Source organism: Cynara cardunculus (genome assembly GCF_001531365.2).
Source record: "Cynara cardunculus var. scolymus isolate 2C chromosome LG 1, CcrdV1, whole genome shotgun sequence".
Taxonomy (NCBI): Eukaryota; Viridiplantae; Streptophyta; class Magnoliopsida; order Asterales; family Asteraceae; genus Cynara; species Cynara cardunculus.
In genome coordinates this window covers 6,531,309-6,545,226 of record NC_037528.1, presented here as the reverse complement: position 1 = coordinate 6,545,226, position 13,918 = coordinate 6,531,309, and the positions used below count along the sequence as shown (strand labels likewise).

The following is a 13,918-nucleotide window of genomic DNA, read 5'->3' as shown; positions in this document are numbered from 1 at the left end:
TGTTTACTAGAAAGTTGTTTATTATTTTTTTATTAACCTGGATATGTAACCCGTTATGTGAGCCGACTAATCTTAGGACGACCACCTGCTTTGCAGATAGTCCGGAGTCATCGCATTTGACCCTCCATCTCCATGGCCACAAGAAGATTTTTAATTCTCTTTGGATTTAAACCGATGACCTCCTGGTATTTTTGACATTTAGAGCCAAACTCAAATCAATTAGACATTACTCTTATTGTTAGTTTTTCATTATTTAAATTCATGATGTTAGTAATAATTTCACGTTCTAAGAAATTTAATTGAAAACTTAATTTTTTTAAATGACCTCTTTAGAACCACCAATTGACCCAAATTCTATGTTGCGAAAATTAAACCCTAAAATAATGATTTTAAGGGATAGTTTCTGTAAATAGAACCTGGTGTTCAAAATGGAACCCAGAAGCAAGCTTCAAGAAACTGCAAGGGATGGAGATGTGCGACGAAGAAACCCTTGTGGAAGCAGCGTTGCGTGTGCTGAATACACCAGACCCAGTCGACAAGGCCAGACTTGGAGATCAAATAGCAAACAATTGGCTCCAAGGTCTCATTCTGCATCCCTACCACCCTTCTCAACCTGATATCGCAGTACCAGATCGACCCGCCAGACTTGCCAATGTTAGCTTCTCACACTCTTAGAACTCTTCTTCAAATCTGTTTGTTGTTTGTTTTGCAAATGGAAGCACGCCAAGTGTTCGATGAAATGACTCACTGGTTTCAATTGTTGTGAACAATTTATTGTGCAGGTGAAGTTAGTGTCGCCAAGTCTTATGCCGAAGCTTGGGAAAGCCGGAAGCTTACAGAGCAGACAAGCAATTGTGCATAGCCTTGTTCACATTGAAAGTTGGGCCATTGATTTGTCTTGGGTACTCCCTGCTCTGTGTCTTTTATATATGGATATTTGATTCTATTGCTTAAAGACAAATCTTTATACTAAATTCCATGATTGCTAGGTGTTTGTGGTAATTGCGAAGTAAAAAATGCAAGATAGCTTGTGCTATTAGCAGGGATGAACTTAGGAGAACATGTATGAGTTGTATTGGAAGTGTATCTTAAGTTCTTAACTTCTAATCGAAATAGAATGACAAGATGGTAATATTTACGAGATGAACAATTCTACTGTGATGCTTAAATTTTCAAATCTTTTTCTTTGATGAAGAAAAATCTGTGCACATGTTGGTCTTTGTAGGTTTTCTTGATCCTATGATCCATTTAATCATTTTCATATATGCTACTAAAACAGGATATAATTGCGCGTTTTGGTAAGCAAGAATCAATGCCAAAAGAGTTCTTCAATGATTTTGTGAGAGTGGCACAAGATGAAGGTCGTCACTTCACGCTTCTTGCTGCTCGGCTTGAGGAGTTGGGTTCTTTCTATGGAGCACTCCCTGCTCATGATGGTTTGTGGGATTCGGCTGTTGCTACGTCGAAAGACCTATTTGCACGTCTTGCAGTGGAGCATTGTGTTCATGAGGTGCACCTAATGTTTATAATTTTGCATTATATTTCTTTCATAATAGCCTCCTTTCTCTTATTATTTGTATACCTTTTCCATGGCTGATCACATGAACATAAATGATTCATTTGCACGTTAAGTAATACAGTTATGCATTTTTGAGGATATCAGCTATGTCCTTATTATGTGTGTGTTCCTGAATAGGAAGAGTACCTTCCCATGAATACCCACTACGAAATCTAGCAACAGTTGTAAGATAGATTAACCTTAAGGGACAGCTCAACTGGCAAATGAGGGCTAGCCTTGGGGCTCCTTTCCATAGGTCGCCAATTCGAGTCTTCTGAGAACCACTAGGGATTTTCCAGGCTGTAATCTTCCGGGGCCTCATTGGATTAGTCGAGGTGTGCTCAAGCTGACCCGGACACTCACAGTTTCCTTGTGACACTTCTAATTTTAGAAAGTGTTCATTTTGCAATTACACTTTTGCTCATTGCCATCGCTACAAAAGGTTGATGACATTGATTTAGCTCTACATTATTCCTTTTCTGTGTTGATGTGGAAGGGTATTTTAGCCATTTGACAAACGATCAAACACTTCTTCTAATCCATACTGTCTGTCAGGAGTTCTCATGGAGGGAGGGAGTGTTTTCTTAACCAGTGCCACCCAAGAATCTTTAAATCATTAGATATCAACTTGATGACCTAACAGAATTGAATTCACAGGCAAGAGGACTGGATGTGCTGCCTACCACCATCTCGCGTTTCCGTAATGGAGGTGACAACGACACGGCTGATTTGCTGGAGAAGGTGATTTACCCTGAAGAAATCACTCATTGTGCTGCTGGAGTGAAGTGGTTCAAGTATCTATGCTCGCAATCTAAAACTCCAACGGACGATATCAGTGGAGATGAAGAAAGTGATGAAGTGATTGAGAAGTTCCATGAGGTTGTGAGGGCATATTTCAGGGGACCATTGAAGCCTCCTTTCAATGAGGCTGCAAGAAGAGCTGCTGGATTTGGTCCTCAATGGTATGAACCTTTGGCTGTCAAAGATTTCACCCAATAACTCCAAGAACATTTAAGGTTATTTCATATGATAATATATCAGGTCAGAATTCCTAAACGTTTTATCCCTGATTTTGGTTGTTTAGTAAATGTTTAATATACTTTCAAGTGGGATCTATTGGGTTCTTTCGATTGAGTTGTTGGAAGCGAATAAACTTTACTTCCCGTTTTGGTTGTTTTTTTTTTTATTAACCTGGATATCCAACCTGCTATGTGAGCCGACTAATCCCAGGACGACCACCTGCTTTGCAGATAGCCCGGAGTCACCGCATTTGAACCTCCGTGGCCACAAAGGGATTTTTATTTCTCCTTGGATTTGAACCTGGGACTTTCTGGTACTTTGGAGCCAAACTCAAACCAATCAGGCACCAACCTTATGGTTTTGTTTTGGTTGTTTTATATGTACTCACGATGAATGGGTTTGTTACATGTTTTTTTTTCTCTCTATAAATTTGTCATTGAAGCGATTTTAATGAAACAATTATTTGTATTTATAATAAAATATAAGCAATATACGGGATTGTTGTGATAGCCACTTGATGAATTGGATCGGTATTAGATGTAGGGGGTGTTCATGAAATGTTTAGCGTATAGTCGCTTACCAATAAAAGTCGCCATCCTTGGTTACCTTGTCAAGTAATATTTTTGACTATCAAAATAAATTGTTTGCAAGTGTTTTTTAGCTGGTAAACCCTAACCGAGTAAGGGGTCGTTTATCAAACGCTTACTCAGGTAAGTAAACACCAAGTCACATTACCTTATCCGATAAATATGGTAAGGACAAAAAATCTTATCCGGTAAGAGCGAGACAGAAGGATCAAGAGTCTTACTCAGTAAGTGAGGGCGACGACTCTTACTACGGTAAACGCTTACCGGGTAAATTGTTGCATACGATGCCGTTTTAGTGGACTAAATCTTACACGATAAATAAATGATAGTGTTAAATTTTTACCGATAAGCACTTACCGGATAAATGTTTGTTAAATTTTTACCGATAAGCACTTACTGGATAAATAAATGATAGTCTTCTCTAGGTTGTTGCCATGCATCTTACTTTCGGTCCTTGTCATTCTCACCCTGTAAGACAAGTGACGTGGTAAACGGTCCCGTATTTTTGGATTCGATCAAATGAAGTTCTTTTACCACTCTTCGTATTTAAGGTAAAAATCAATGCATGTAACCTCTTTCACGTATTTAACAGGATTTGGGTATGATTTCTAGATCGATCACCCTCGTCGTTGACTGCCATTTAATTATATTTTTAATTATGGGAAATTAATTTTATTATAGAATTATTCCAACATATATCAGTCAGATACCTCCTACAAAACGTTTATCCCATAACAAAAAGGATGCATTCACAACAACAAAATACTGCTACTTGATGCAGCATAGAAGAGCATTAAGCTTAGAAGCCAAAACTCAAATATGCAGTTACCATGCTTACCAAAGGAACAGATATGTTGTCATCCAGGCCTCCGTTTGTCGGGAGTGACTCCACCAACGTTGCCACCATCGCAACCATTGCCACTCGTTCAACTGTCCTCACCCAGTCTAGCTCAAAGTACCCAAAGATTGAAAAGTAGTACAGCATCCTGGATAAAAAGGGAAAATATTTCAATTATTTGAGGTAGGTCCTATGTATAAATAACCTTAAACAAGTTATCGATTGACAGCATGACCTAATTTTTTAGCTCAATGACCTTTCACCTCATCTATCTCTTGTTCAAAACAGCCTGCCCCTTCTACTCCCACAAAAGGGTTAAATTATTAAATTCAGCTTTTGAGAAGGTCATTTAGCTAAAGAGTCCTCAGAAGCCGGATGGATGTCCATCACATTATTTTTGGCTGGAAAAGTTCGATTGGCGGAAGGTCATCAAAACATGAAATAATGGCAAATAAATAAAATTTATAGTACAAAGGTGAAACATATTTTTCATATTGTTAAGAGGGCAAAGAAACAATAAGAGGATAACGTACCCGATTGAGATTAAGAAACCAACTATAAACATAGAGATGCTACCGGCCCAACTCTTGTGTTTGTTGTAAGGAATTTTATGGAACCCAAATCTTCTACCCATGATATCTGCAATACCTATAGGGTTATGTTTAATGTCAGAAAGAAGTCTAAGAATCCAAAAATCGAACACACGAAGCTGAGAGAAGATACCATCGCCACCACACATCATCGACAGCGAGATCACACCGACTGGCGACTCGCGCCAGAAGACAAGAGAAGATAGAATCAACACCAAAACATAATATAGAGGCCCTCTAAGCAATTCCCTGCCATCAAGTCAGTTTGAAATTTTGGACACTTTCATTTGGGAACTTACTAGAAGGCAAAACAAGCAAATGAGGATACTATTATAACTTATAAGGAACTCATTCTGGTTTTACCAAAAGACATTTGGCTTAGCGGTATCTGGGTTACTAGTAAAGACAACCTCTCAAAAGGTCAGGGGTTTAAACATCACCAAAGGTGAAGAGGGTGTGTGAGTTCATTTGTCATATATAAATATTATATTCTTCAAAAGAAAAAAACTTACTCTGGTTTTCCTTCTCGTGTGACTGACTTGATGAGGTCTTCGTTGGTTACCAGTGAAAGACCGTGCACAAGAAGCCTTGTGAAGTTTAATAAGGGAACTACAGCAGCAAAATAGCGAGCTTCTGTAGATGTACTAATCTAGGATTGAAATATCGACTGTAAGAGTTCGATTGGTATGTATATGGCATGATGTCCATTTATAGAAATAAACGAATTTTGAGTGATTGAAAATACCTGAAAATTGGCCAGCAACCCATATAAAGCAATCCAGATAATATATGAACCAGTTTTCTGCTTAGATTCTGAAAGGGGGAAAAGAAAGAAAATAAGGAATTGAACCTGCCAAACTACGTTTTACTCTATGTTCTGAGGTTACAGAGCCGAATGCAACTTGTCAGTGTTGTTGAATAACAACCCGAAATCTGCTCCTGCTGCAAAAGCATCAAAATTGGATGGAGAACAAAGTGGGTTGAGTAGCAGCCAGGAAAAGACCTTCAAGAAACCCAACAAGATACTTCCTTGTCCTTGATGTAGTTGCATGCATACCAAGTTATGTTATTACAATAATTACAACGTTAATCAACTCACTATTGCAATAACTGTCAAAGATACCGGACAGCTGGTGGGACAACGAGGAATGTTCCTGTGGGTGCCGCCCACCGTAAGAATTATGACTTTGGCCTCTCAATACCGTCAAATAACTGTCATGGAAGCTCTTCCCGTTGAGCTGAATCACATCGTTTTAAAGCCTAATGGTAACGTCCTTAACCCATTGACTCGAGCAAAGGTGTGTCTGAACCAAATGTAAGGACAGTGCCATTGGGCTTAAAAAGGGTCAATTCAGCTCATTGGGAAGAGCTGCATTGACAATGGTATTCAGAGGCCGAGATCTTAGTCTTACAGTGTCCGACACCTAGAGAAACACTCCCCATTGTCCCACCAATTGACCAGTATCTTTGACAATTCTTGCAAAAGTGATGAGGTTGAAGAACTTTGTACATTGTTGTAATAACACAACTTGGTATCCATGCTATTACGTCGAGGACAAAAAAAAATATCTTGTCGGGTTTCTTGAGGGTCTTTTCCTGGGTCTTACTCAGCTTACTTTGTTCTTCCTCCGATTTTGATGCTTTTTGCAGCAGCAGATTCATTTTTTCTTGAAGGTGTGTTCGGATTGTAGTTCAACACTGAAGTTGCATTAGTCTCTGTAACCTCCTCATAAGCTATGGAATGGACTCTATCCTCCTCTTTATCAATGTACCATGCAAACTTCATGAATCATGAACCGAATCCTATCGTAAATTCACTTCTGATTTTTCTAGACCAAAATTATATAATATATAAAACACAAACACCAAGCATCACATGATGTGTGAACCAAAATATACTTTAGGGGCCGTTTGGTTAAGGCAGGGGAATGAAAATATGAATACTCCCTCACTTTAATCTGGAATGAAAATGTGGGGAATGGGCCCATTACATTATATAAAACCAAACAATTTTTTTTTTTTTATATTCAATCCCTTTAGACTAGATATATTTAACCTAACACCCCTTGTATTAATGACGATAAGAGTCTTGTCCTGTTAGTCGTTTGTTACAATTTCACCAATATTAAAGAAGATGCCCATTAATGTGGCTTCAAATAAAATTTCAACCTAAACTCCACATAAAAATCCACGAAACCAACATAAAGAAGAGATCAAAGACTAAGGGCCGTTTACCAAACTGACAAACTCTTACCAGATAAATGCTTACCAGGTGGTGGGTGCAAATTACCTCACTGGTGAGCATGGCAACATTGGCAAGGACCGAGAATCTTATCTGGTAAGAGGCCTAGCAAGGACCAAGGATCTTACTCGTTAAATGAGGGAGAAGGCTCTTACCCTAAAGACGTTTATCGCAATCCATTTTGATGATCGAGAATGTTACTGGATAAGGAAAGTGAGGATGATGACTCACACCGGTAAGCACTTACTTGGTTGTGGTAAAGTTTATAGAGTTGCAGGGGTGGGGTTGGGTCATAGGATGGGTGATATTTGCAGAAAGGAATTGGCTAATACCAATTCACTTCAAAAACAGGAAGATCGATAAGGGGTATTTAAGGAAAATTATTTTATATAATTATTTGTAGATTAGCTGAACAGCTAACATTTGTTAAAACCTTAAAAAGATGAAATACTGGAACTAAGGGAGTCATTTACAGGGGTGCATTGAATACAATTTATCACAAGAACAGGTTAGTCTCAAAGAGGAAAAGGGGTTGGTGCAAGGTACAACTTTTTATCCACTACACATGTATATCTCAAAAAGCAACCACCCTTTGAAAGTGTTGGATCCTTGGCCTCAAGGTGCTGGCACCAAACAAGCTCTTTCCATGAATAACTCTCTAATAAAATTTGAAATATATGGTTGATCAGGTGGTTGGGACCCTCATATGAAACTAAGAGTCATGGATTGAAATCTCACCCTTGGTTTTTCCAGCAAATTACCAAAGATGTAGGCAACAAAAGTGCAGTTTCCATGTCCAAATGCCAAGTTCAAGAACACTGCTAACGTTTACCACAAAAGTGACAACATAACCAGCACATAACACAAAAGAAATTCTACCCATTTGGCTCAAACAAAGAAGTCTTAAATTCTTCCAGGTTGTTTTCTATCCTACAGAGCCATAATATAACTCTGTGACATCTTGTCTTCAAATTATGAATACTTTCCGACGATAATTAAATTGATAGGAAGGTTATTGGGTCTGTCAATGCTTTGTATAACTGGTATTTGAGGTGAAATGGATGACCAAATTGGGTGTGGTACATGTCACCCAATGAGCTAGCACTAAAGAGCCATAAAAGCAGGTGCTTAAAAAGTGAAAATGGTCCAAAGTACTATTACATATACAGACATACAGCACATGCAATTGATGCAACTTATGCATAATTTTGATGTCACTTTTATGTTTCAAGAATTTGCTCCTTCACAATATATGACAATTCATAGAACTAAAGACCACGTTATGCCAGCAAATCTGTAGATGTGCTTCATGATTTTGATCATAATGTCATGCATTTTAATTGTCAAACTACCAATTCAAATTGTATTTGCGATTGATGAATGATGATAACATTTGAAGTTAAAAATCTAAAGAAGAATGAATTGAATTAGGTTAATCAAGATATTTACAGAGGCCTTTTCTTAGGACTTCCCTTAATACTACCGCAGGGGAGAAGACGAAATCCAAACACGAAAGGGACCGGACGAGGCACTCGATTTTAGCATCTACAGACGCAGGAAACGGTGTCTGGCCGGATGCTTTTCCGGTGACTATAGCGGTAAAAAAAATACATAACCGTAAAAGACTAGAAACTACTGTTTATCAGTATGTGTATGTATGCATGTATATATATACGCGCACACATATATCATGTAGAGATTGAGAGATACCTGTTCGATGATTTGCCGCTGTGTCAGATTATCAAAACCAGCGACGAGTGCATAGGCACCGGCAACGACGAGGACGGTTGCTCCGGCGTCCTGAAGCAGAGGACCTGAAACATTCACGGCGAAAGCAGTAGAACGAACGTTACGTGGTGGAAGAAGAAGAAGAAGGCGTCGTTGGTTGTGAACATCAACAGAAGTATTCCAAATTCGATCTAATCTAGGACGGAAATCATGTCTCCGAGGGCAGAATTGATTACGAAGCAAAGAGAGTTTGAGATTTGCGGCGGTGGTGGCGACGACGGCGGAGATGGAGGAATGTGGCGTGGAGGCCATCTCGAGGATCACGTCCCTTTTCCGTTTGTGAAGTAAATCTGGCAGGGCTAGTCTTGAAGTGGAGTGGGACCTACTACAGAGGTTTCAACAAGGGTACCAAAAGATAACGCCTGCGTGTCTGGTCTCGTATGTTTCTGCGTATTTCTGGCATCATTAGATGCATCTATTTTTCATTCAATGCACAGTTATTTTTAGAGTAAACTATATGTCGCAGTCTATGAAAACAAGTTTTTAACGGTATTTATTTAGGCTTTTTTCAAAAATTAAAGGGGTTATGTTTTTATGGTTGTATTTTTTATAACGAGTTAGATTTTTATAGGGTGTTTATGGTTGTTTATAAAAACAATTTATTGATTTATTCCGGTGTGATATTGATAATAAATACTTTAGAGTGTTTGGATAAACAGCTTATACCGGTGTCAAACCGGTAATAAGAAATTTTTTAAAAAGTTAATAATAAGTTGATAAACACTTTTAAAGAAAAACATGAGTTGTTTCAAATAAACAATCTCAAACACCCCTTTAATGTAATTACAAGTACTCAAGTCATAAATTATTTTAGGACCAAATTCATTAGAAAAATACAACAATATAAATGTAACTCGTTAAAATATACAACAATAAAGATGTATTACATTTAACCCTTTTCAGAAGAAAGAGGCAACGCTGTTAAAAACCTTTAACCAGAGCAATGAAACATGTAATTTACTCTATATTTTATATTAATAATACATTTTAAATAATTACATCAATTTTTTTTAAAGCATTACTTCAAAATTAATGGGAAAGCATATTATTTCTATGATGAAAATAAAAGGCAATAATAAATTTGATGCTAAATTGAATAACAATCTTAGTATTATTTGGTAGAAATGAGTTACCTTATTTTTTGAGTATTTTCTGGATGTACATAAGCTAGCTTATTGAAATGCTACTTGGATTATCATTTTGATAGTTATTGTCATTTTTTTCAATTATAACTCTCATTAATATTACTTATTACTATTAAGTAAAAATAAATATTAATAAAATTTAGTATTAAGTATTAATTAATATAAATTAAATATTAATTAAATTTAACTAGAGATTATATGGACAGCCTACGTGGATAGTGAGGTGACATGTAAATCTGGTATAATAGATAAATATAAATCAAAAGGTTACTCAATACTATAATAGGTAAAAAAAAATTAAAATACAATACTCTGGTAAAAAATAATTTGAGAGTATAATATTATAATAAGAAAAACTAAAAATACAACATTATAATAAGAAAATTTATAAAAATAAATTGTTATTTTCATGTATTTTACCATTTTTCTAATAAATGTTCAGTTAATGTTACACCGTGGACATGGTCATTTCATAGTAAATATGCAGAGGGGACCACAAAAGAGGACTTTGAGGTTGAGATCTCAACGCATTAAAACCTTACATTAAATAAAAGTTACGCATTTATTATAACGACCAGAGTCATGACAACCAATCATATTTATATGCTTATTTTATTTAAATTAATACTATTTATTTGCTATCACTTAATTTTAATATTTGAATAAAAAGTCCGATTACCAACAATCCAAATTGATTTCATATGAAATCCACATCCGAGAACATCAATGTGAGGTTGTATGTTTTTGCTCATTTGGTGGCGGACCCATAATCGAAGGAGGGACGTGTCTTATATTTGGGCAAAATCGTCCAACCCTTTACCAACTAAGCTGCACGTCAGCGGTTGTTTGATTTTTAATATAATAACTTGTATTTAATTAAATTTATAATATAATCTAACAATTTAAAATCTTATTTCAATTATTTAATAGCACTGAAAATATTTAATTAAATTTAAATATTTGTTTGATAAAAATAGCCCAAAAATATTTAATAGTTTGTACTTGTGAAAATATAATTATGTGGTCCCTAATGAAGAAAAAAAAAAGAATTAAAATACTTTTATTTGAGTGTTACTCAAATGCTTGCATTTAAATGATGTTAGTGGTGGAAATCGAATCTATAAGAAACTAAAATTATAATTACCAAAAATATTTAATTATTTTTATCTTATACAATAACAAAATAATATAATTTTTTATGTGTTAATTTTTTAATCAAAAAATATATAGTTTTATTATATCAAAAATACTGAAAATACCATATATAAAAAAAGAAACCAAAAAACATGTTAATAAACTAAAAAAGTAAAATAAATTAAAAGACTAAAATACCTCTAAGCTAGTAGATGGCTTTTAACGTATTTAATTTTATAAACGAAAACAACAATAAATTACGAACCATAAAAATGAGATTTAAAACATGTATACGAAAATCACAATTTTTCTCAAACCAAATAAATGTAAATCATAGTTTACTACTTTAAAGTAAGATAAATTTTATTGCATTTTATGTATTTCATCCTGAGAGAAAAAAAAAAGATGATGGTGGAGCTTAATAAGTTGTATTTATGTACAATTTACTTGTAATATTAAATTTAATTAATATGCATCAGTAAACAATACTTCATATATAAAAGATGCTTTTTAATATTTTTTGTCAAATGATTTATAATATAGTATGGATAATATGATTAAATCGAAAAATATTTAATACTAGACTCATTTTGAAGATATTAGCGACACGGTTATAATGTTGTAATTTGTTATAAGAGAAACATATATTTTTAACCTAGTTAATATACGACTATGTACGTTTAATATGATAATGATGTAAAATTGAAAATAAAAAAAAGTAAGGGCTACAAAGTAAAACCAAAAGCTAATTATGAAATATAAGAGTATAAAATATAACTTAAAATTTAAAAATAATTATTGTTGACTTTTTGAATTTATATGTGAGAAGAAGTAGATAGTAGGATGGGTATAAAATGTACTAGGGGGTATCCTTGGGGAAAAAAAATACATTAACATGTAACTTTCGTTATTCTAAAATCTATTTTAAAGATTTTACTTTAAAAACACAAAAATATTAAAAGTGGTCATATAGGGCCGTTTACCAAACGTTTATCCGGTTAAGCACTTACCAAGTTACATTATCCTACCGAATCAACATGGCAAAGACCAAGAATCTTACCCGGTAAGAGCGGAGGCAAGGACTGAGAGTCTTACCCGGTAAGTGACGGCGACGACTCTTATTACGGTTAGTACTTACCAGGTTAATTGTTGCATATGTACCGTTTTCATGGACTAGAATCTTACTCAATAAGTAATTGATAGTTTTAAATTTTGTCGATAAACACTTATTCGGATAAGTGTTAGTAAATAGCCTAATCGGACAATTCTGTCCTACATACGAATATACGATTGTACTACATACTACAGTAACTTTGTGGTCACTCCTCTCCCCTATGTTTTTCGTGCAATCAAGTGGAATAAAGGCCACTTTAAATTAATGTTATTAAAAAAAATTATATATTATATAATTTTTTTAATGTTAAAATCAGATTAATTTATGCATTGACAATATAAAAAATGGATTTTGTTGTTGATATGAATGAATTTTTTTTACAAAGTATAAATGCATTTAGCAATATATATATATATATATATATATAATATTTCAAATGCAACCATGTCTATTTATACAACCAATGCAACCCAATTAATTGAAATATTTATGAAAATGATAAGAGTTCATTTACGTCCTTTACTTTTAAATGTTTCATTTTAAACATTTATCAAATTAACATACATAATTGTATATCAATTAAAACATGTTTAAGAAATACATTTTTATTTTAACAAGTTACACCATTATAATCGTCTTGTTAATACCTTCGAAATGAGTCCAATATTGAATAGTTTTTGACTTAATTATATTATTATATATTATATATACTGTGAAAAAATATTTTTAATATTTACGATTTATACTTTTATAGTTATTTATGTATATATATACTATATATTTTGGGGTTAGGCTGTCCAAATTGCACTGTATAATATGTTTTGAATTAATATGTTCTTGGGTTTTTTTTGAAATATATATATACATGTATTAGTTCAACTTTAAACTAAGTTTCTGGACAAGAAAGATGGTAAGCAGTTGAAATTTCATTTTAAAACTCATCTTTTTTTGTCTTTTCATGGCTTATGATCTATCAAATTTGTAGTTTTCTTTATTGGTTTTGAGTGTTTATCTTAAAACTCAAGTTTCTTCGTTCTTTGCTCTTGGTGTAAATCGAATACATTTGTGGAGTCGTTTAAATATGTTGGATTTTAAATATATTAGATTTTAAACTGTCATACAATTTTTTTCATCGATAGTCTGTAATTGGAACCATCACTCTTATTTATTCAAATTGTATTGATATGTAAAGACCAACTGTAACATATATCATCGTTAAATCTTATCTTATAAAATCAGTGGAACTTCAAAATCGTTAAAATTCATGGCTCCCGCCGTATTGCGCGGATACACAACTAGTATATATATATATATATATATATATATATATATATATATATTGATGTATTTAGTCCAATGCCTGAAAAAAGTTATTCAAAATAGGATTAAATGCATGAAATAACAATCTACTTTCATAAAATTTATTATTATAGTATTCTACTTTTGTTTTTCTTTATTACAGCAATGTACTTTCAAATTATTTTTTATTAAGACATCGTACTTTAAAAAATTTACCCATAATAGCAATGGATAACCTGTTATCTTTTAAACCGGTTAACCCTTTGACTGTTTTGCATATGTGGTTTTAATGAGGTGATGTGGATGTCACATCATTTTGATGACTTAACTAAAATTAAAATTAAAACCTATTTCAAATTATTATTAGTGATTTTCATTTTCATTGCTATGATCTAAAATAACATTTGTTTTTTTTACTTTTTTCTTATTAAGTTGCATTCAAATTAAATATAAAACATTATTTTTGAGATATATTTTGCTTGTAAAAAAGTAACTTTTTCTATTTTATGTTGTTCAAATAAATACATATCTTTTAAAGTTCTCTTTAAAATATTAACGAAATAAATTATTATCTATAATTTTTTAATATTGTTATATTAATAA

General features: G+C 33.7%; 2 protein-coding genes across 4 annotated transcripts; one reads left to right on the top strand and one right to left on the bottom strand.

Moving 5' to 3' along the window:
- The first annotated feature begins 426 nt into the window (after window positions 1–426).
- On the top strand, window positions 427–2,702 carry LOC112522239 (uncharacterized protein HI_0077). Its single transcript, XM_025131347.1, has 4 exons — window positions 427–654; window positions 783–902; window positions 1,280–1,510; window positions 2,216–2,702. The coding sequence occupies exons 1-4, from the start codon at window positions 466–468 to the stop codon at window positions 2,555–2,557; spliced, it is 882 nt and encodes a 293-aa protein (XP_024987115.1). The 5' UTR covers window positions 427–465; the 3' UTR covers window positions 2,558–2,702.
- Window positions 2,703–3,917: 1,215 nt separating this feature from the next.
- On the bottom strand, window positions 3,918–8,906 carry LOC112506141 (phytol kinase 1, chloroplastic). 3 transcript variants are annotated; one of them, XR_003068455.1, is made up of 7 exons: window positions 8,546–8,906; window positions 5,339–5,406; window positions 5,106–5,237; window positions 4,727–4,842; window positions 4,537–4,651; window positions 4,239–4,404; window positions 4,083–4,151 (listed from the first exon to the last, which is right to left on the bottom strand). XR_003068455.1 is itself a non-coding variant. In XM_025110217.1 (6 exons), exons 1-6 carry the CDS (start codon window positions 8,873–8,875, stop codon window positions 3,965–3,967), a joined length of 939 nt encoding a protein of 312 aa, XP_024965985.1. In that variant the 5' UTR covers window positions 8,876–8,906; the 3' UTR covers window positions 3,918–3,964. The 3 variants fall into 3 exon arrangements, 2 of the variants coding, with proteins under 2 accessions (XP_024965985.1, XP_024965954.1); XM_025110217.1 differs by lacking the exon at window positions 4,239–4,404 and having other exon boundaries at window positions 3,918–4,151; window positions 4,537–4,642; XM_025110186.1 differs by lacking the exon at window positions 4,239–4,404 and having other exon boundaries at window positions 3,918–4,151; window positions 8,546–8,905.
- Between the last annotated feature and the right edge of the window lie 5,012 nt (window positions 8,907–13,918).